This window comes from Nycticebus coucang, chromosome X (genome assembly GCF_027406575.1).
Source record: "Nycticebus coucang isolate mNycCou1 chromosome X, mNycCou1.pri, whole genome shotgun sequence".
In the NCBI taxonomy this organism is placed as follows: domain Eukaryota; kingdom Metazoa; phylum Chordata; class Mammalia; order Primates; family Lorisidae; genus Nycticebus; species Nycticebus coucang.
This window is the reverse complement of record NC_069804.1, coordinates 54,521,665-54,541,972: the sequence shown is the minus strand read 5'-3', so window position 1 is coordinate 54,541,972 and position 20,308 is coordinate 54,521,665. Positions and strand designations below refer to the sequence as shown.

At 45.2% G+C, this 20,308-nt stretch overlaps 1 protein-coding gene and 2 pseudogenes across 2 annotated transcripts; 1 reads left to right on the top strand and 2 right to left on the bottom strand.

Moving 5' to 3' along the window:
• On the bottom strand, positions 1 to 1,168 carry LOC128577195 (40S ribosomal protein SA-like; annotated as a pseudogene).
• Positions 1,169 to 2,956: 1,788 nt separating this feature from the next.
• On the top strand, positions 2,957 to 3,415 carry LOC128577199 (high mobility group nucleosome-binding domain-containing protein 3-like; annotated as a pseudogene).
• A 7,407-nt stretch (positions 3,416 to 10,822) lies between these two features.
• On the bottom strand, positions 10,823 to 20,182 carry EBP (EBP cholestenol delta-isomerase). 2 transcript variants are annotated; one of them, XM_053579290.1, is made up of 5 exons: positions 20,044 to 20,182; positions 17,347 to 17,673; positions 14,427 to 14,463; positions 14,192 to 14,322; positions 10,823 to 11,320 (listed from the first exon to the last, which is right to left on the bottom strand). In XM_053579290.1, exons 2-5 carry the CDS (start codon positions 17,645 to 17,647, stop codon positions 11,097 to 11,099), a joined length of 693 nt encoding a protein of 230 aa, XP_053435265.1. In that variant the 5' UTR covers positions 17,648 to 17,673; positions 20,044 to 20,182; the 3' UTR covers positions 10,823 to 11,096. The 2 variants fall into 2 exon arrangements, with proteins under 2 accessions (XP_053435265.1, XP_053435266.1); XM_053579291.1 differs by lacking the exon at positions 20,044 to 20,182 and adding an exon at positions 19,405 to 19,537.
• Positions 20,183 to 20,308: the final 126 nt, after the last annotated feature.

Genomic DNA, 20,308 nt, shown 5'->3' with positions numbered 1-20,308 from the left:
TTAAGACCACTCAGTGGTTGTTCCTATCCAGTCAGTGGCCTGAGCAGTGGGAGCCACAGACCAGTCTCCGTGGCAGGCTGGGCACTCCAGTCTTCAGTGGGGACCTGCTGAATAGGCACAGAGGGCACCTGCAGCCTTCTGACCAGTGTGCGACCTCTGGTTGAGTAGCAGTAAACTCAGGAGCTGGAGCAGTCCATTCACCCTGAAATTCCTCCTTGGTCACAGCTTTCCCTGCAGTAGCCTGCTCTTCCTTTTCAATCTCTTCAGGATCTCAGCAGAAGTAGAGATCGGGCATGACCTCCCATGGGTATTCACAGGAGATGGTGCCACGCATGTAGAGAACTTCCCAGGCCAGCCAGCATCCACCACATCAGACCTGAGTGAGCTCCCTTTTTGTTGCATGGGATGGCGATGTCCATATAATGTAGAGAAGAATCTGTGTTACACAACAATGGTAGGCAGCTTAACATAAGATGCCTCTGTGAGAGGCTGGTGGTCAGCCCTGGGATCAGTAACCATTAGAAGACGAGGCTCCCGGAAGGCTGCCTGGACGTGGTTAGTGAAGGTTCTGGGAGTGAAGTGGCTAGCAATAGGAGTGGCCTCCAGTGGCAGCAGCAAATTTCAGCACAGCTCGCTGGCCAGTATTCCTGGAGGATATGACACTGACATCAGCAGGGTTTTCAATGGCAACAATGGCCTGAGCTGCCAACAGAAGTTTTACACAGGTCCTCTTCAGATTTATGATGTAGATCAGGGGTCCTTAAACTACGGCCCATGAGCCACATGCAGCGGTGTGATTGTATTTGTTCCTGTTTTGTTTTTTTACTTCAAAATAAGATATGTGCATTGTGCATAGGAATTTGTTCATAGTTTTTTTTTTAAAAAAAAAACTATAGTTCGGCCTTCCAATGGTCTGAGGGACAGTGAACTGGCCCCCTGTTTAAAAAGTTTGAGGACCCCTGATGTAGATGCCATCACTTTTCCTTTTGTAGATGTACTGTTTCATTTGGAAGTCAAGGTTGGTACCACCTAAGTGGATTCCTGCTGCAAGGAATTTGAGGACATCCTCCTTCATTTGCAGAACATCAAGGGCTCCGGACATTGTGAAAATTTCCCTTTATGTTATGGTGGGAGTCACTGAGTCGGTGTCCAAAAGGAGTGCAACAGGATGCCCTAGCCCACTTTCCTGAACCCAGGAGTTTGAAGCTGCAATTATTTATGATTGCATTTAAGGTGGGGGGGAACAAAGTGAGACTCTGTCTCAAAAAAAAAAAGAAAAGAAAAGAAAGAGACACTGGGGGTGAGAGCACAGAGAAAAGATCATGTGAGGGACACAGCAAGAAGGAAGCTATCTCCAAGTCATGGAGAGACCTCAGGAGAAACCAAACCTACTGACACCTTGACCTTGGAACTTCCAGCCTCCAAAACCATAAGAAAATAAATTTCTGTTGTTTGGGCCACCTGGTCTGTGGCATTTTTTAATAGAAGCCCAAGCTGTCTAATACAGGAGATGGGGCGGCGCCTGTAGCACAGTGAGTAGGGCGCCGGCCCTATATACCGAGGGTGGTGGGTTCGACCCAGCCCCGGCCAAACTGCAACAAAAAAATAGCCAGGCATTATGGTGGGTGCCTGTAGTCCCAGCTACTTGGGAGGCTGAGGCAAGAGAATTGCCTAAGCCCAGGAGTTGGAGGTTTCTGTGATCTGTGACGCCACGGCACTCTACGAAGAATGACAAAGTTCTAAAAAATAAATAAATAAGTAACAATAACAATAACAATAATACAGGAGATGGTGAGGATTTAGGGGTTTAGTGATGAGTCCTGTGTTAGATGTAGGGTGAGCAAAGGAGCTAAATAATTCAGGGGTGGGGTCTATTGGCTGAGTAATGTGGGATCTGTGGAGTGAGTGAGGTGAATATACAGGCTTAATGATAGGGCCTGTAAGGTCAGTGATGGGATGTCTGTAGAGTTAGTGATGGGGATTTTTTATTTTTTTTGAGACAGAGCCTCAAGCTGTTGTCCTGGGTAGAGTGCCATGGCATCACAACTCACAGCAACCTTCAACTCCTGGGCTGAAGCGATTCTCCTGCCTCCACCTCCCAAGTAGCTGGGACTACAGGTGCTTGCCACAACGCCCAGCTATTTTTTGGTTGCAGCTGTCATTGTTGTTTGGCAGGCCCAGGCTGGATTTGAACCCACCATCTCAGGTGTATGTGCTGGCACCTTAGCCATTTTAGCCACAGGCGCCGAGCCAAGTGATGGGGATTTTTAGGGTGTGTGATGGAAGATCTGTAGGATGAGCACTGCAGGGAGACTGTGGGGTGAATAATCAGGGTTTGTGATGGGGTCCATTTGTGAGGTAAGTTATTGGGAAGTGAGTGGGGTGAGCGTAGAGGGATGTTATGAACTGAATTATATCCCCCCCAAATTCATGTTGAAGCTATAACCCCCCAGTTCCTCAGAATGTGATGACTGTATTTAGAGATAGGTCCTTTAAAGAGATGACTACGTTAAATAGGGCCAACCCAATCTGTCTGGTGTCCTTATAAGAGATTAGAACACAGACATGTACAGGCACAGTGGGAAGACTGTGTAAGGACACAGCAAGAAGGTGGCCATCCGCAAACCATGGAGAGGCCTCAGGTTAAACCTGACCTGCCAGCACCTTGAACACAGACATTCAGACTCCAGAAAACTGTGAGAAAATAAATTTGTTCTTTAAGCCATCTGGTCTGTGGCATTTTGTTATGGCAGCCCTGGAAAATTAATACAGATTTTGGACCTGGAAGTGGAGTGCTACTGTAACAAATATGTAAAAATGTGGAAGTAGCTTTGTTACTAGATAAGTGAGAGTGGAAAGAGTTTTGAGGTGTATGTTAGAAAAAGCTACATTGGAGTAGCTGTGGCAGCCGAACCAGCATCCAGCAGCAGCACCAGCACTTTCAGCCTGTTGCTTTACTTTTTGCTGCACCAACATAGTCATTATGCCTAAGAGAAAGTCTCCAGAGAACACAGAGGGCAGAGATGGACCTTAAGTAACTAAACAGGAGCCCATAAGACGATCTGCCAGTTTATCAGCAAAACCTGCTCCTCCCTGAGGCAAGAGAATCGCCTAAGCCCAAGAGCTGGAGGTTGCTGTGAGCTGTGATGCCACAGCACTCTACCGAGGGCAATAAAGTGAGACTCTACCTCTACAAAAAAAAAAAAAAAAGCAAAACTGCTCCTCCGAAACACGAACCTAAACCAAGAAAAACATCTGCTAAGAAAGAACCTGGGTCAAAGCTCAACAGAGATGCTAAAGGCAAGAAGGAGGAAAAGCAGGAAGCTGGAAGGTAGGTACTGCACCATCTGAAAATGGTGAAAATAAAGCCAAGGAGGCACAGAAAACTGAATCTGTAGATAACAAGGGAGAATGAATTGTTGTGAAAAATTGGGATTGATTTTATGTATCTCTTGGGACAACTTTTAAAAGCTATTTTTTAAAGTATTTTGTAAATGCCATTTTTTTAGGATTCTACTACTTGGCATACAAAAATACACGAAGATGGACATTTTACCCTCTCATAGTCATGCTTTTTGGAAATTTCCATCTCCTCAAGTAAAATAAATATCAATTTAATATTGGAAGCTGTGTGTAACATTGATTCAGCATTCCATGCACTTGCTTTAAAAATTTAGTCCTGTGCAAACTGTGGTGTTTTTACCGTGCATATTTGAATTTTTCATGCAGTTTTCTTGAGCAATTATCAGTGGTGCTTTTTGTATCTAGGCTTTATGTGATTTTAATGAAACATGGATAGTTGTGGCCACTTGCTGACTGTTTGTGGTTTAAAATAAAAGGTTTTCTTGTCTGAAAAAAAGAAAGAAAGAAAGGAAAAAGCCTTCATTGCCACTATGGTCTGAAATGTTATATCCCCCAACCAAATTCATATGTTGAAAGGTACTCTTCATTGATTTATTAGGAGGTGGGGCCTTTGGCAGGTGAGTAGGTCATGAGGATGGAGTCTTTGTGAATGGGATTAGGGCTCTTAGAAGGGATGAAGGGACCAGAGGTCTACCTTTTCACCATGTGCGGATACAATGAGAAGGCACCATCTACAAAGAAGTAGATCCTCACTGGACTTTAAATCTGCCAAAGCCATAATATTGGACTTCCCAGACTCCAGAACTGTGGGAAATAAATTTCTAATGTTCATAGGCCACTCTTTTATGGTATTTTGTCATAGAAACCTGAACAGACTAAGACAATTGCCTTCAAGACTGTTGCTAGAGGGCGGCGCCTGTGGCTCAGTCGGTAAGGCGCCGGCCCCATGTACCGAGGGTGGCGGGTTCAAACCTAGCCCCAGCTGAACTGCAACCAAAAAATAGCTGGGCGTTGTGGCGGGCGCCTGTAATCCCAGCTACTCGGGAGGCTGAGGCAAGAGAATCGCTTAAGCCCAGGAGTTGGAGGTTGGAGGATGCTGTGAGCTATGTGATGCCATGGCACTCTACTGAGGGCCATAAAGTGAGACTCTGTCTCTACAAAAAAAAAAAAAAAAAAGACTGTTGCTAGAAATATGGATGTTAAATGTGCTTCTGGTGAGGCTTCAGATTGAAATGAGAAACAGGTTATTAGAAACTGGAAGGAAAGCTAGGTGCCCGTAGCTCAGTGGTTAGGGTGCCAGACACATACACAAGGGCTGGGGGGTTTGAACCCAGCCCAGGCCTGCTAAACAACAATGACAACTGCAACAAAAATATAGCCAGGCATTGTGGCGGGCACCTGTAGTCCCAGCTACTCAGGAGGCTGAGGCAAGAGAATTGCTTAAGCCCTAGAGTTTGAGGTTGCTGTGAACTGTGATGCCACAGCACTCTATCAAAGATGACATAGTAAGACTCTGTCTCAAGAGAAAAAAAAGCAATAACAACAAAAATAAACAAATGGGACTTAATTAAACTGAAAAGCTTCTGTACAGCTAAGGAGACAACAATCAAAGCAAATAGACAACCTACACAATGGGAAAGGATATTTGCATATTTTGAGTTAGACAAAAGCTTGATAACTAGGATCTATAGAGAACTCAAATTAATCCACATGAAAAAAGCCAACAATCTCATATATCAATGGGCAAGAGACATGAATAGAACCTTCTCTAAAGAAGACAGATGAGTCCAATTTCAGTCTTCTGCAGGTTGCCAGCCAGTTCACCCAGCACCATTTGTTAAATAGGGAATCTTTTCCCCACTGGATGTTTTTAATTGGCTTGTCAAAAATCAAATAGCGGTAAGTAGCTGGATTCATCTCTTGGTTTTCTATTCTGTTCCAGATATCTACTTCTTCTGTAGAAAAGTAGATATCTACTTCTTTTTCCATGATATTATAAGACATTGAGATTCAGGATTTTACAACTAAAGATTTAGGAGAGTTGTAGATCAGATGTGATTCCCATTAATTAAAAGATGATAAGAATTCATATAGATGAGATACCATGCTGTTTTGATCACTATCGATTTGTAGTAAAGTCTGAGGTCTGGTAGTGTGATTCCTCCTGTTTTGTTTTTATTTCTGAGTAATGTCTTGGCTATTCGAGGTTTTTTCTGATTCCATATAAAACGAAGTAATGTTTTTTCAAGATCTTTAAAATATGACAGTGGAGCTTTAATAGGGAGTGCGTTGAAATTATATATTGCTTTGGGTAGTATGGACATTTTGATAATGTTGATTCTTCCTAGCCATGAGCATGGTATGTTTTTCCATTTGTTAACATTTTCAGCTATTTCTTTTCTTAGAGTTTCATAGTTCTCTTTATAGAGATCTTTCACGTCTTTTGTTAGGTAAATTCCCAAATATTTCATCTTCTTTGGCACTACTGTGAATGGGACCCACACCTTTCACCATTAACTAAGATAGACTCTCATTGGAGTATAGATTTAAACTTAAAACATGAAACTATAAAAATACTAGAGGAGAATGCAGGGAAAACCCTTGAAGAAATTGGTCTGGGTGAGTATTTCATGAGGAGAACCCCCCGGGCAATTGAAGCAGCTTCAAAAATACACTACTGGGACTTGATCAAACTAAAAAGCTTCTGCACAGCTAAGAACACAATAAGCAAAGCAAGCAGACAGCCCTCAGAATGGGAGAAGATATTTGCAGGGTATATCTCTGACAAAGGTTTAATAACCAGAATCCACAGAGAACTCAAACGCATCAGCAAGAAAAAAACAAGGGATCCCATCGCAGGCTGGGCAAGGGATCTGAAGAGAAACTTCTCTGAAGAAGACAGGCGCATGGCCTTCAGACATAAGAAAAAATGCTCATCATCTTTAATCATCAGAGAAATGCAAATCAAAACTACCTTGAGATATCATCTAACTCCAATGAGACTAGCCTATATCACAAAATCTCAAGACCAGAGATGTTGGCGTGGTTGCGGAGAAAAGGGAACACTTCTGCACTGCTGGTGGGAATGCAAATTAATACATTCCTTTTGGAAAGATATATGGAGAACACTCAGAGATCTAAAAATAGATCTGCCATTCAATCCTGTAATTCCTCTGCTGGGCATATACCCAGAAGACCAAAAATCACAACATAACAAAGATATTTGTACCAGAATGTTTATTGCAGCCCAATTCATAATAGCTAAGTCATGGAAAAAGCCCAAGTGCCCATCGATCCACGAATGGATTAATAAATTGTGGTATATGTATACCACGGAATACTATGCAGCCTTAAAGAAAGATGGAGACTTTACCTCTTTCATGTTTACATGGATGGAGCTGGAACATATTCTTCTTAAAACCTAGCCCCGGCCAAAAACTGCAAAAATAAATAAATAAAGAACATATTCTTCTTAGTAAAGTATCTCAAGAATGGAAGAAAAAGTACCCAATGTACTCAGCCCTACTATGAAACTAATTTGGGGCTCTCACATGAAAGCTATAACCCAGTTACAACTTAACAATTGGGGGAAGTGGGAAAGGGGGGGATGGGTAGAGGGGGATCGGTGGGATCACACCTGTGGTGCATCTTACAGGGGTATTTGCGAAACTTGGTAGATGTAGAATGTAAAGGTTTTGGCACAGTAACTGAGATAATGCCGGAAAGGCTATGTTAACCACTGTGATAAAAATGTGTCAAATGGTCTATGAAGCGAATGTATGATGCCCCATGATCATATCAATGTATACAGTTATGATTTAATAAAAAAAAAAGAAGACAGATGAATGGCTAACAAACATATGAAAAAATGTTCATCATCCCTATCTATTAGAGAAATGCAAATCAAAACCACCCTGAGATACCATCTAACTCCAGTGAGAATGGCCCACATCACAAAATCTCAAAACTGCAGATGCTGGGGTGGATGTGAAGAGAAGGGAACACTTTTACACTTCTGGTGGGACTGCAAACTCGTACAATCTTTTTTGGAAGGAAGTATGGAGAAACCTTAAAGAACTCAAGCTGGACCTCCTATTTGATCCTGCGATCCCATTACTGGGCTTCTACTCAGAAGGAAAAACTATCCTTTTATCATAAGGGCACTTGCACTAGACTGTTTATTGCAGCTCAATTTACAATCGCCAAAATGTGGAAACAGCCTAAATGCCCACCAACCCAGGAATGGATTAACAAGCTGTGGTATATGTACACCATGGAATACTATTCAGCCATTAAAAAATGGAGACTTTACATCCTTTGTATTAACCTGGATGGAAGTGGAACACATTATTCTTAGTAAAACATCACAAGAATGGAGAAGCATGAATCCTATGTACTCAATTTTGATATGAGGACAATTGATGACAATTAAGGACACATGGAGGTGGGGGAAGTGGAGAGCAGAGAGAAAAAGGAGGGAGGGGGATGGGACCTTGGTGTGTGCTACACCTTTCGGGGGCAAGACTCGATTGCAAGAGGGACTTTGCATAACAAATGCAATCAGTGTAACCTGGTTTCTTGTACCCTCAGTGAATCCCCAACAATAAAAAATAAATACATAAATAAATAAAAGAAAAGAAAAAGAAACTGGAAGGAAGGCCAAGAACTTGGTTGTGTTCTAGTGTTTTGTGGAAGGTAGAACTTGGGGATGATGAACTTGGATATTTCACTGAGGATATTTCTTTTCTTTTCTATTTTTTTTTTTTTTTTTGAGTCAGAGTCTCACTTTGTTACCTTTGGTAGAATGCCATGGCATCAGAGCTCACAGCAACCTCAAGATCTTGGTCACAAACAATTCTCTTTGCTTCAGCCTCCCAAGTATCTGGGACCACAGGTGCCTGCCACAACACCCAGCCTTTGACCCACTCTGGCTCAGGCTGGTCAAGAACTACTGGGGTCATGGGTGGCATCTGTGGCTCAAAGGAGTAGGGCGCCGGCCCCATATACTGGAGGTGGTGGGTTCAAACGTGGCCCCAGCCAAAAACTGCAAGGAAAAAAAAAAAAAACTACTGGGGTCAAGCAATCCACCTGCCTTTGTCTCCCAGAATATTAGGATGCCTGGCCCACTGGGATTTCTTTCTTTCTTTCTTTCTTTCTTTTTTTTGAGACAGTCTTACTTTGTTGTCCTTGGTAGAGTGCCATAGCATCATAGCTTATAGCAACCTCAAACTCTTGGGCTCAAGCAATTCTCTTGCCTCAGCCTCCTGAGTAGCTGGGACTAGAGGCGCCTGCCACAACACTATTTTCAGAGACGGGGGTTTCCCTCTTGCTTAAGCTGGTCTCAAACCTGTGAGCTCAGGCAATCCACCTGACTCAGACTCCCAGAGTGCTAGGATTACAGGCATGAGCTACTGTGCCCGGGCCTAACTGAGGATATTTCTAAGCAAAGTGTTGAAAATGTGGCCTGGTTTCTCCTTGCTTCTTCTAGTAATATAGAATTGAAAAAGAAATTGTTAGGCAGAAAGGAATCAAAATGTGAAGATGTGGAAAATTCCCAGCTTATTCAATATTACAAAAACTGAGAAAGTGTGTTCTGGAGAGAACACTCAGGGTGTGGTTGGGCAATCACTCCATGAAGAAGTCATGGATGTGACCCATTGATCTAATCGGTTTTCTCAGCAGAAGCTAGGAATAGAGATGAGACAATACCCATAGAAATACTGCTAGCTGGAACTAAAGGGGAGAAAGATGGGACTCAGTGAAGGAAGGCTGTCAGACTTCTGGGATTCAACAGGACAGGACAAATAAGCTTTCTGGCTGTGAACAGGAATTATCATTTAAGAAAAGGGAAAAGTGATTCCAAAGGGGGAAACTTTCTCCTCCATAGTTCCAGAAGTGGGGGACACTGCCTTGGTTTCAGTGGGCCAGACTGCCAACCAGGGCAGAGAGAGCAACATTAACTCTCAGGTGGGCCAGGAAAGCAGAGCTCCCCACCAGAGTGGGTCCAGAGGCTAGAGTATCTGGCCAAAGAGGATTATTCTCAAGCCTTAAAAACCTAATGGAATTTGCCGGGTTAGGCAAACTTGAGACCTGTGATCCTTTTTTCTTTCCAACTTCTTTTTGGAATAGGACTATCTATCTTATGCTATCCCATCACTGAATTTTAGAAGCAGGTAACTCATCTGATTTCACAGGTTCACACCTAGAGAGGAGTTTTTTGCTTGGGGTAAATGATACCTCAAATCTCATACACATTTGATTTAGATACTTAAATGAGACTTGGGAAAGTTAATGCTGGACTAGGTTAAGAATTGGGTTGCTGGCTCAGCACATGTAGATCAGTGGCTAGGGCACCAGCCACATACAACAGAGCTGCCCGGTTCGAATCCAGCCCGGACCAAAAAATAGCCTGGCATGGCTCGGCACCTGTGGCTCAAGCGGCTAAGCCGCCAGCCACATACACCTGAGCTGCAGGTTCGAATCCAGCCTGGGCCTGCCAAACAACAATGACAGATGCAACAACAACAACAAAAAACAACCGGGTGTTGTGGCTGGCGCCTGTAATCCCAGCTACTTGGGGAGGCGGAGGCAGGAGAATTGCTTGAGCCCAGGATCTGGAGGTGATGCCACAGCACTCTACCCAGGGCGACAGCTTGAGGCTCTGTCTCAAAAAAAAAAATAAAATAAAATAACCGGGTGTTGGGTCAGGTGCCTGTAGTCCCAGCTACGTGGGAAGCTGAGGCAAGAGAATCACTTAAGCCCAAGAGTTTGAGGTTGCTGTGAGCTGTGACACCATAGCACTCTAACGGGGTGACATAGTGAGAGTCCATCTCAAAAAAAAAAAAAAAAAAAAGGGTTGCTGAGATGGGGATGAACACGTTTTGCATGCAGAAAGGACACAAAGTTTTGGAGACCATAAGGCATACAGAATGTTAAGGACTGAATTGTGTCCTCAAATTCCTATGGTGAAGCCCTAACCTTTAGTTAATGTGACTGTATTTGGAGATAGGGCCTATAAAGGGGTGATTAAGCTAAAATGAGCCTGATGGAATAGACCCTAATCCAATCTGGCTGGTGTCCTCATAAGAGGACATTTGGATACACAGAGGTACCAGGGGCATGAATGTATAGCTTCTATCATAAAGGAAAGACTATGTGATGACACGGTGAGAAGGAAGCTACCTGAAAACCATGGAGAAAGGCCTCAGAAGAAACGTAACCTACTGGTACCTTGATCTTGGACTTCTGGCATCCAGAACTGTGAGAAAATAAATTTCTGTTGTGGCATTTTTGTTATGGCAGCCTAAGCTAAGACAAAAGGACTTGGGGGGGGATCAATAATAGTGTCTGGGGTCTGGGTGATTTATGGTGTCTATGAAGTGATGGTGGGGTCCGTGGGTCAGTTATAGGGCATTTCTTGGGTTAGTAATTGAAGATCTCTTCAGTGTTAGAATCAAAATCTTTTATTTCCAATTTTCATTTTATTTTCTGAACATTTTTTTTTCTTTTTCTTTTTTTTCAATATCCCCTGATTTTAAAAACTGCCACCATCCTAGACCTCCTGGCTTCTCTTATACCTTTACATGACCCCTTTCTTTCCCAGCTCTGATCCATCAGCCTGAATTTGACATGTCAATTAGCTTTGTCCCTCTAACCTATGGGAGCAGGACTGGACTCTTCTTGCAGCTGGAGAGCTCCCCATTAGCCAGTGTTGGAGTCCAGTCCACCTCTTCTTAATTCTTCTTGCTCTTGGCTTTCATGGCCTTCACATCCAGCACACTCTGGGCATGTGTTAGCTGCTTCACAGAATCAAACACAAGGATTCCAGGCAGCACGATCCACAGGGAGTTCATGAAGACAAAGTAAAACCAGAAGTAGAGGGGATGGCCCAGCTCCCCATGCTGGAATCCATGGTGGTACTCTGTCAGGAAGTACATTATGTCCCCATAGATCTGGCCTGTGGAAGGTTAGAGGGGAAGGAAAAGTCTCTGTGAAGAAGGGGAAACTACCCCCAAACTCTATTCCAAGGCATTTTCTAACTCATCACTCAAGGCCTCAGAACTTAGTATCCAAAATTAGGAGAACTAAGCATTCTAAAATCACAGAGCTGAAAATCTGAGAAATTAGAAAAGTGAGAATTCCAGAAGTCAGAGAGCTGAGAATTTCTGGACTCAGGAGAGCTCATACCTTCAGAATTCAAGGAAGTTTAAAATCCTAGAATTTGAGATAGACCAGGGTTCTGGGACTAAAGAAAATTCACATTTCCAGAACTACAGAAAACCATCACTTTTTTTTTTTTTAATTTATTTTTTTGGTTTTTGGCCAGGGCTAGGTTTGAACCCGCCACCCCTGGCATATGGGACCAGCGCCCTACTCCTTGAGCCACAGGCGCCACCCAGAAAACCATCACTTTAAGAACCCCAGAAAAGGGCGGCGCCTGTGGCTCAAAGTGGTAGGGCGCCAGTCCCATATGCCGGAGGTGGCGGGTTCAAACCCAGCCTGGCCAAAACCCACAAAAAAAAAAAAAAACCCAGAAAACTGGCTCTCAGATAAAGGGGTCTCAGAATTTTTTTTTTTTTTGGCCGGGGCTGGGTTTGAACCCGCCACCTCCAGTATATGGGGCCAGCACCCTACTCCTTTGAGCCACAGGCACTGCCTTTTTTTTTTTTTTTGTAGTTTCTGGCTGGGGCTAGGTTTAAACCCGCCACCTCTGGCATATGGGGCTGGCGTCCTACTGCATTGAGCCACAGGCACCGCCCCAGAATTTTTTTTTTTTTTTGAGAGAGTCTCACTTTGTCACCCTCAGCAGAGTACTGTGGCATAATAGCTGACAGCAACCTCACTCTTGGAGTCAAGCAAATCTCTTGCGTCAGCCTCCCAAGTACCTGGGACTCCAGGCACCTACCACAACGCCTTGCTAGTTTTAGAGACAGAGTCTCACTCTGGCTCAGGCTAGTCTCAAACTCCTGAGCTCAAGTGATCTATCCGCCTTGGCCCCAGAGTGCTAGAATAATAGGTGTGAGCCACGGCACCCAGCCTCAGATTTCAGAATCTTGATCCTGGAGGATCCAGGGGCTCCTTGCCATCATAGGCCACCTCATGTAACCTTTATAGGAAATGTTGTGACAGAGGAGAAATGAACCCTGGCTAGGCGTGGTGGCTCCTAGACCAAAAGCAAAACCCCAGTCACTACTATAAAAAAAAAAAAAATTGAAAATGTATGGGTGGCGCCTGTGGCTCAAGGAATAGGGCGCCGGCCCTGTTCACTGGGGGTGGTGAGTTCCAGCCCAGTCCTGGCCAAAACTGCAAAAAAAAAAAAAAAAAAAGAAAAGAAAAGAAAAGAAAACATAGCCAAGTATTGTGACAGGTAACTCTAGTCCCAGCTACTTGGGAGGCTGAGGCAAGAGGATCACTTGAACCCAGGAGTTTGAGGTTGCTGTGAGCTGTGAAGCCACAGCACTCTACCGGGGGCAACAAAGTGAGACCGTCTCAAAAAAATAATAGAAAAATTGGCTTGGCACCTGTAGCTCAGCGGCTAGGGCACCAGCCACATATACCAAAGGTGGCGGGTTCAAGCCCAGCCTGGGCCTGCCAAACAACAATGACAACTACAACCAAAAAATGGCCGGGCATTGTGGCGGGAGCCTGTAGTTCTAGCTACTTAAGGGGCTGAGCCAAGAGAATCACTTAAGCCCAAGAGCTGGAGGTTGCTGTGAGCTGTGATGCCACAGCACTCTATTGAGGGAGACATAGTGAGACTGTCTCAAAAATACAAAATAGAAAAATTGCTGCAAGCAGTGGCTCATGCCTGTAATCCTAGCACTCTGGGAGGATGAGGTGGGTGGATTGCCTGAGCTCACGGGTTCAAGACTAGCCTGAGCAAGAGCAAGACCCTGTCTCTAAAAAAAAATAGCTGGGCACTATGGCAGGTGCCTGTAGTCCCAGCTACTTGGGAGGCTGAGGCAAGAGAATCACTTGAGCCCAGGAGTTAGAGGTTGCTGCGAGCTATGATACCACAGCACTCTACCGAGGGTGACAAAATGAGACTCTGTCTCAAAAATAAAAATAAAGAATGTTTGTTATGAGAGATTTCTGACTTAGGTCTTCCCCTTTGCCAAAAGCTCTAGTGCTTTTTTACTGCTTCTCTATTCATTTCTGTCTAATAAAATGTGTTTTACCACTGGAAAAAAAATAGAAAAATCAGCTAGGTATCGTGGCAGGCACCTGTAGTCCCAGCTACTTGAGAGGCTGAGACAGGAGGATCACTTGAACCCAAGAGTCTGAGGTTTCTGTGAACTAGGCTGATACCATGGTGCCATGGCACTATAGTCTGAGCAACAGAGTAAGACCCAGTCTCAAAAATAAATAAAAGAACCTTTCCTGTTTTTTTTTTTTTTTTTTGTAGAGACAGAGTCTCACTGTACCGCCCTCGGGTAGAGTGCCGTGGCGTCACGCGGCTCATAGCAACCTCTAACTCTTGGGCTTACGCGATTCTCTTGCCTCAGCCTCCCGAGCAGCTGGGACTACAGGCGCCCGCCACAACGCCCAGCTATTTTCTTTGTTGCAGTTTGGCCGGGGCTGGGTTTGAACCCGCCACCCTCGGCATATGGGGCCGGCGCCCTACTCACTGAGCCACAGACGCCTCCCAGAACCTTTCCTGTTTATAGCACAGGCTCAGAGAGGGGCACCAGAACCTCAGAGAATTTGTCATTCCGTCTAACTCACACCTGGATGGGCACAATTGAAAGAGCCCATCTACAGAAATGTACTTGTATCTGTGGACCCCCCCATCAACCCCTCCAGTGCCCAGTGCAGGCCCTCTCCTTACCCACAGAGACCACAAGCTGTAGGACAAAGCGGAAGGGTTGCTGGTGGAGAAAGGCGATCACCACCCACAGGCTGAGTGGTCCCCACAGTATAACTGTGATGGTTTCCATGCATACCATGAAGTTGTCACCCCTGCAAGAGAAAGGATGAAGGGATACTGGAATCAATGTGCTCTGCCCAGAGTACCCCCTGATTAGTGCTCCCTGACTCACCACCACCCCACACCAAACACTTACAGGATGTATCGGCTATCTCCCTTGGCATATTCTTTCCCTGCAGAAAACAAGAGAGATACATGAAGAATAAAGGCAAGAAAAGGAACTCACATTTGTGAGAACTGAGGGCTCCTCTAAGAATACAGACTTCATGGCCCCCATGCCTCAGTTTCCTCATCTGTAAAATGGGATAGCAGTTAGGATTCTAGAGGTTAATATATATAAAACAAGGTATTGTATGCAAAGCCTGACAGAACAATGTTGCTGTGATTGTTTGGTACTCAAGAAATGTTTGTGGCATAAAAGGAGGCAGGTGGAGGTAATGGAGTGATGTAGTAATGAGTAAAAGCAAGTGAATGAGTGCACAGATGAACAGATAAGTGAATGAAAGTGTGAGCAAAGAATCAATAAGAAAAAGCCAATATAAAAATAGACAGTCGGGGCTTGGCGCCCATAGCACAGTGGTTATTGTGCCAGCTGCATACACCCAGGCTGGTGGGTTCAAACCCAGCCTGGGCCAGCTAAACAACAATGACAACGGCAACAACAACAACAAAAAATAGCCGGGTGTTGTGATGGGTACCTGCAGTCCCAGCTACTTGGGAGGGTGAGTCAAGAGAATCGTTTAAGCCTAAGAGTTTGAGGTTGCTGTGAGCTGTGATGCCATAGCACTCTACCGAGGGCAACATAATGAGACTCTGTCTCAAAAAAAAAAAAAAAAGGCAGTCGGCCAGGCACAGTGGCTCACACCTATAATCCTAACACCCTGGGAGGCCAAGTAGGGAGGAATGCTTGAACTTAGGAGCTCGAGACCAGACTGAGCAAGAGTGAGACCCCTGTCTCTAAAAAATAGGTGGGTGTTGTGGTGGGCGCCTATACTCCCAGCTACTTGGGTGGCTGAGGGAAGAGGAACATTTGAGCCCAGGAGTTTGAGGCTGCTGTGAGCTATTATGCATGGCACTCTATGAAGGACCTCAAAGTGAGACTCTGTTTCAAAAAATAAAATGTAGGCTCGGCGCCTGTGGCTCAAGCGGCTAAGGCGCCAGCCACATACACCTGAGCTGGTGGGTTCAAATCCAGCCTGGGCCCACCAAACAATGACAGCTACAACCAAAAAGTAGCAGGGAGTTGTGGCAGGCTACTTGGAAGGCGGAGGCAGGAGAATCTCTTGAGCCCAGGAGTTGGAGGTTGCTGTGAGCTGTGATACCACAGCACTCTACCCAGGGCAACAGCTTGAGGCTCTGTCTCAAAAATAAAATAAAATAAAATAAAATAAAATAAGTACAGCAGCTTTATGAGGGCCGAAAAAAAGCAGTATTGTTTACAGTATCAAAAGATTGGGGGAAGTGTCCATCAGTACTAGATAAGTCAAATAATTCAGTAACATTGATGCTTTGAAAGCTCTTTTTAGAGATTAGAGTGAACTAGTTGAAAAAAGCAAAGTTTGGCAGGGCGCAGTGGCTCATGCCTGTAATCCTAGCACTCTGGGAGGCCAAGGCTGCCGAATTGCCTGAGCTCACGAGTTTGAGACCAACCTGAGCTACAGAGAGACTCCATCTCTTAAAAAAAAAGCAAAGTTCAGAAGTATATATAGCACATTATCATTTGTGCAAAAATAAATAATTGGCTGGGCACAGTGGCTCACGCCTGTAATCCTAGCACTCTGGGAGGCTGAGGTGGGTGGATTGCTTGAGCTCCTGAGTTCGAGACCAGCCTGAGCAAAAGCAAGACCCTGTCTCTACTAAAAAAATAGAAAAACTGAGGCAAGAGGATTGCTTGAACCCAAGTTGGAGATTGCTGTGAGCTATGATGCCATAGCACTCTACCCAGGGTAACAGTTTGAGATGGTCTCAAAAAAAAAAAAATAAATAAATAAATAAAATAAAACAATTACACATATATTTGCCAAATTCTAAGCACATTACATATGATTGGGTATTACTATTATTCCTCTTTTACAATTGAGCAAACTGAGGCTTATGTGTATAATTTTTGTGTAAACAAGCTTTGGAAGGAAACAAACATTTATTTATTTTTTTGAGACAGAGCCTCACCCTGTCACCCTGAGTAGAGTACCATGACATCATCATAGCTCACAGCAACCTCAAACTCTTAGGTTTGAGCAATCCTCTTGCCTCAGCCTCCCAAGTAGCTAGAACTACAGGTGCCTGCCATGACACTCCACTAGTTTTTCTATTTTCTTTTTTTTTTTAGAGACAGAGTTTTACTTTATTGCCCTTGGTAGAGTGCCGTGCCATCACAGCTCACAGCAATCTCCAGCTCTTAGGCTTTGGTGATTCTCTTGCCTCAGCCTCCGGAGTAATTGGGACTATAGGCGCCTGCCCCAACGCCTGGCTATTTTTTTTTTTTTTTGCTGTTGTTGCAGTTTGGCGGATTCAAACCCGCCACCCTCAGTATATGGGGCCAGTGCCCTACTCACTGAGCCACAGGCACCACCCAACTCCACTAGTTTTTCTATTTTTAGTAGAGATGGGGTCTCAGTCTTGCTCAGGCTAGTCTTGAACTTATGAGCTCAAGCGATCCTCTTGCCTCAACCTGTAATCCCAGCACTGTAAGAGGATGCAGTGGAAGGATCTCTTGAGCTCAGGACTTCAAGACCAGCTTGAGAAAGAGCAAGAGCAAGACTGTCACTGCTAAAAAAAAAAAAAAAAGAAAAAAAATTAGGCATTGTGGTGGTGCCTGTAGTCTTAGCTCTTCAGGAGGCTGAGGCAGGAGGATCACTTGAACCCAGGAGTTTGAGGCTGCAGTGAATTAGGCTGATGCCTGGAACAACACAGTGAGACTCTGTCTAAAATAAATACATACATAAATTAGTAAATAAATAATAAATAGAAGAATTTGTGGGTAAACATCCAAGCCAATTCCTGCCCAGAAAATTCCCTCCCACAGCACATGAAAGAACTCAGAACTCAGGACTCACAGAGTTGGGATAAGAAGGCTTGGTCTCCAAGAAGGTCCTCATGGTAAAGAATGAACCAGCCCTCAATAGTCAGGTGAATAAACCCACAAACTGCAAACCAGCACAGGGACAGTCGCCGCCAAGTCCCCAGTGGGACAACTGCAGCGTGACTGGACAAATGCCATGTGGTTATGACTAAGACCCCACAGACAGAGAAGAGGCCAGCCAGGAGATGCCAGGTGGAGTATTCATTAGGTACAAAGTTATCCAGCTTTAGGTTCTGAGGCCAGTATGGATGCAAGGGGCCAGCATTGGTGGTCATGTCTTCTTGGGCTGATTGTTGGCTGCCTGTGTACAGACAGGGAAGAGAAAAAAAGGAACAAAAAACCCTGTATGAGTATAAAGCACAGAATGAGATAATAAAATCAAATCCAGCTTTCTCTACCTCTCCTTCCCTCCCTCTCCTAAAAAATAAATAAAATAAAATCCAAATGGCTTATTACATCCATAAGAAATGCAAACAGATTGAATTTACCAGTTAACAGACTTAAAAATAATCTAATTGGCTCCACATCTGTAGCTCAGTGAGTAGCCACATCTGTAGCTACATACACTGAGGCTGGCAGGTTTCAGCCTGGCCTGGGCTTGCTAAACAACAACAACTGCAAAACAACAACAGCAACAACAAGATAGCCAGGCATTGTGGTGGGCGCCTGTAGTTCCAGCTATTTGGGAGGCTGAGGTAAGAGAATTGCTTAAGCCCAAGAGTTGGAGGTTGCTGTGAGCTGTGACGCCACAGCACTCTACCCAGGGCAACATAATGAGACTCTGTCTCAAAAATAATAATGATGGGGGTGGCACCTGTGGCTCAAAGGAGTAGGGTGCTGGCCCCATATACCGGAGGAGGTGGTGGGTTCAAACCTGGCCCTGGTCAAAAACTGCAAAAAAAAAAAAAATAATAATGGGGGCGGCACCTGTGGCTCAGTGAGTAGGGCGCCAGGCCCCATATACCAAGGGTGGCGGGTTCAAATCCGGTCCTGGCCAAACTGCAACAAAAAAATAGCCAGGCGTTGTGGTGGGCGCCTGTAGTCCCAGCTACTAGGGAGGCTGAAGCAAGAGAATCATCTAAGCCCAAGAGCTGGAGGTTGCTATGAGCTGTGACACCACAGCACTCTACCGAGGGCGACAAAGTGAGGATCTGTCTCTGAAAAAATAATAATAATTAAAAAAACAATAATAATAGGCTTGGTGCCTGTAGCACAGTGGTTATAGCGCCAGCCACGTACACTGAGGCTGGTGGGTTCGAACTCGGGAAAGACCAGCTAAACAAAAATGACAACTGCAACAAAAAATAGCCGGGCTTTGTGGCAGGTGCCTGTAGTCTCAGCTACTGGGAGGCTGAGGCAAGAGAATCGCTTAAGCCCAGGAGTTTGAGTTTGCTGTGAGCTGTGACGCTAGGGCCCTCCCCTGAGGGCGACATAGTGAGACTGTCTCAAAAAAAAAAAAAAAAGTAATAATCATCTAATTACATGCTGTTTAAAAAATAAAAATCTAGGGTGGCACCTGTGGCTCAGTGAGTAGGGCGCTGGCCCCATATACCAAGTGTGGCGGGTTCAAATCCAGCCCCGGCTGAACTGCAACTAAAAAATAGCCGGGCATTGTGGCGGGCACCTGTCCCAGCTGCTCGGGAGGCTGAGGCAGGAGAATCACGAAAGCCCAAGAGCTGGAGGTTGCTGTGAGTCCTGTGGCATCATGACACTCTACCAAGGGTGGTAAAGTGAGACTCTGTCTCTACAAAAAAAAAAATAAAAATAAATAAAATAAAATAATAATAATAATCTAGGGCAGCGCCTGTGGCTCAAAGGAGTAGGGCACGGGCCCCATATACGGGAGGTGGGGGGTTCAAGCCCAGCCCTGGCCAAAAACTGCAAAAAAAAAAAATAATAATCTAATTGCATGCTGTTTTAAGAACATGACTAAAATATAAGCCACAGAAAGACTGAAAGCTTGCTCCAGCTCCCTGGGCGCCATATTATGATGTGGCAGAAAACAGGCCTGGTCCCAGCCCTCGGGGGTCACCTGAGGGTCAAAAGTCTAGCTTGCAGCCCTCACTGGTCAGTCTGGAGAAGAAGACACAGGACCAGGCCTGGCCCCACCTTCATGGGTCACAGTCTGGTGGAAAAGTCATGATCATCAAATATGGCACCAGTTCTCAGGAGTCACAGTTTGGCGGGAGACATAGGTACCAGGCATAGTCCCATTTCAGTGGTCGGTGTCTTGCACCGTTCACGGAAAATTACTCCCTTCCCTGGAGTCCTGAACGCTGTGTAGCTGGGGAACGAGAGAAATAATCAGAACGACAACTCTCAAGCCCAGCGTTTAGAAAGCCAGAGCCTCCGGGCAATAGCGTACTACGCCGCCAACCTGTGCGGAAGAGGAGGAAAGGGGAAGGCTGGAGTCTGGTGCAAAGCGCTAAACAGGGAAAGGGTGAAATACAAAGACCACCAATCAGAACTAGAACCCTTCAGTCTGGTGCCCAGTGAAAAGGCGGATCTTTTGTTGTCGGGACACCTGCGCGGTAGCCTGGGGTCTCACGCAGGTTTAAGGCAGGGTGGTATAGGAAAGGGTCTTGTGCAGGCAACCTGAAGGCTGGCTGTCTAGCCGTCTAGCTGTGGAGAGCCAGGGGATGGAGGGGCTGGCCGGGAAGAGGGCTCTCACCTAAAGCGTGATCACAGCAAAGTCTCCCAGAACCTGCCGGCTCTCTCTAGTCAGGCCCACTGGTCAGGTAGCACGCCCAGCTCGGATCCACCCAGTCACGGTTTCCCCGCCTTACGGAGCGGCCCAATGGAGAAACGAAGAAGGAGGCCTGTACTGCTCCTAACCAATAGACGCTTTCTGTGTGCCGCCGGCCCCGCCCACAGGCGTGGTGCCATTTTCGCGGTTGGCTGAGACCGAGTCAGGAGGGGGCGTTTTGGGCCGGATA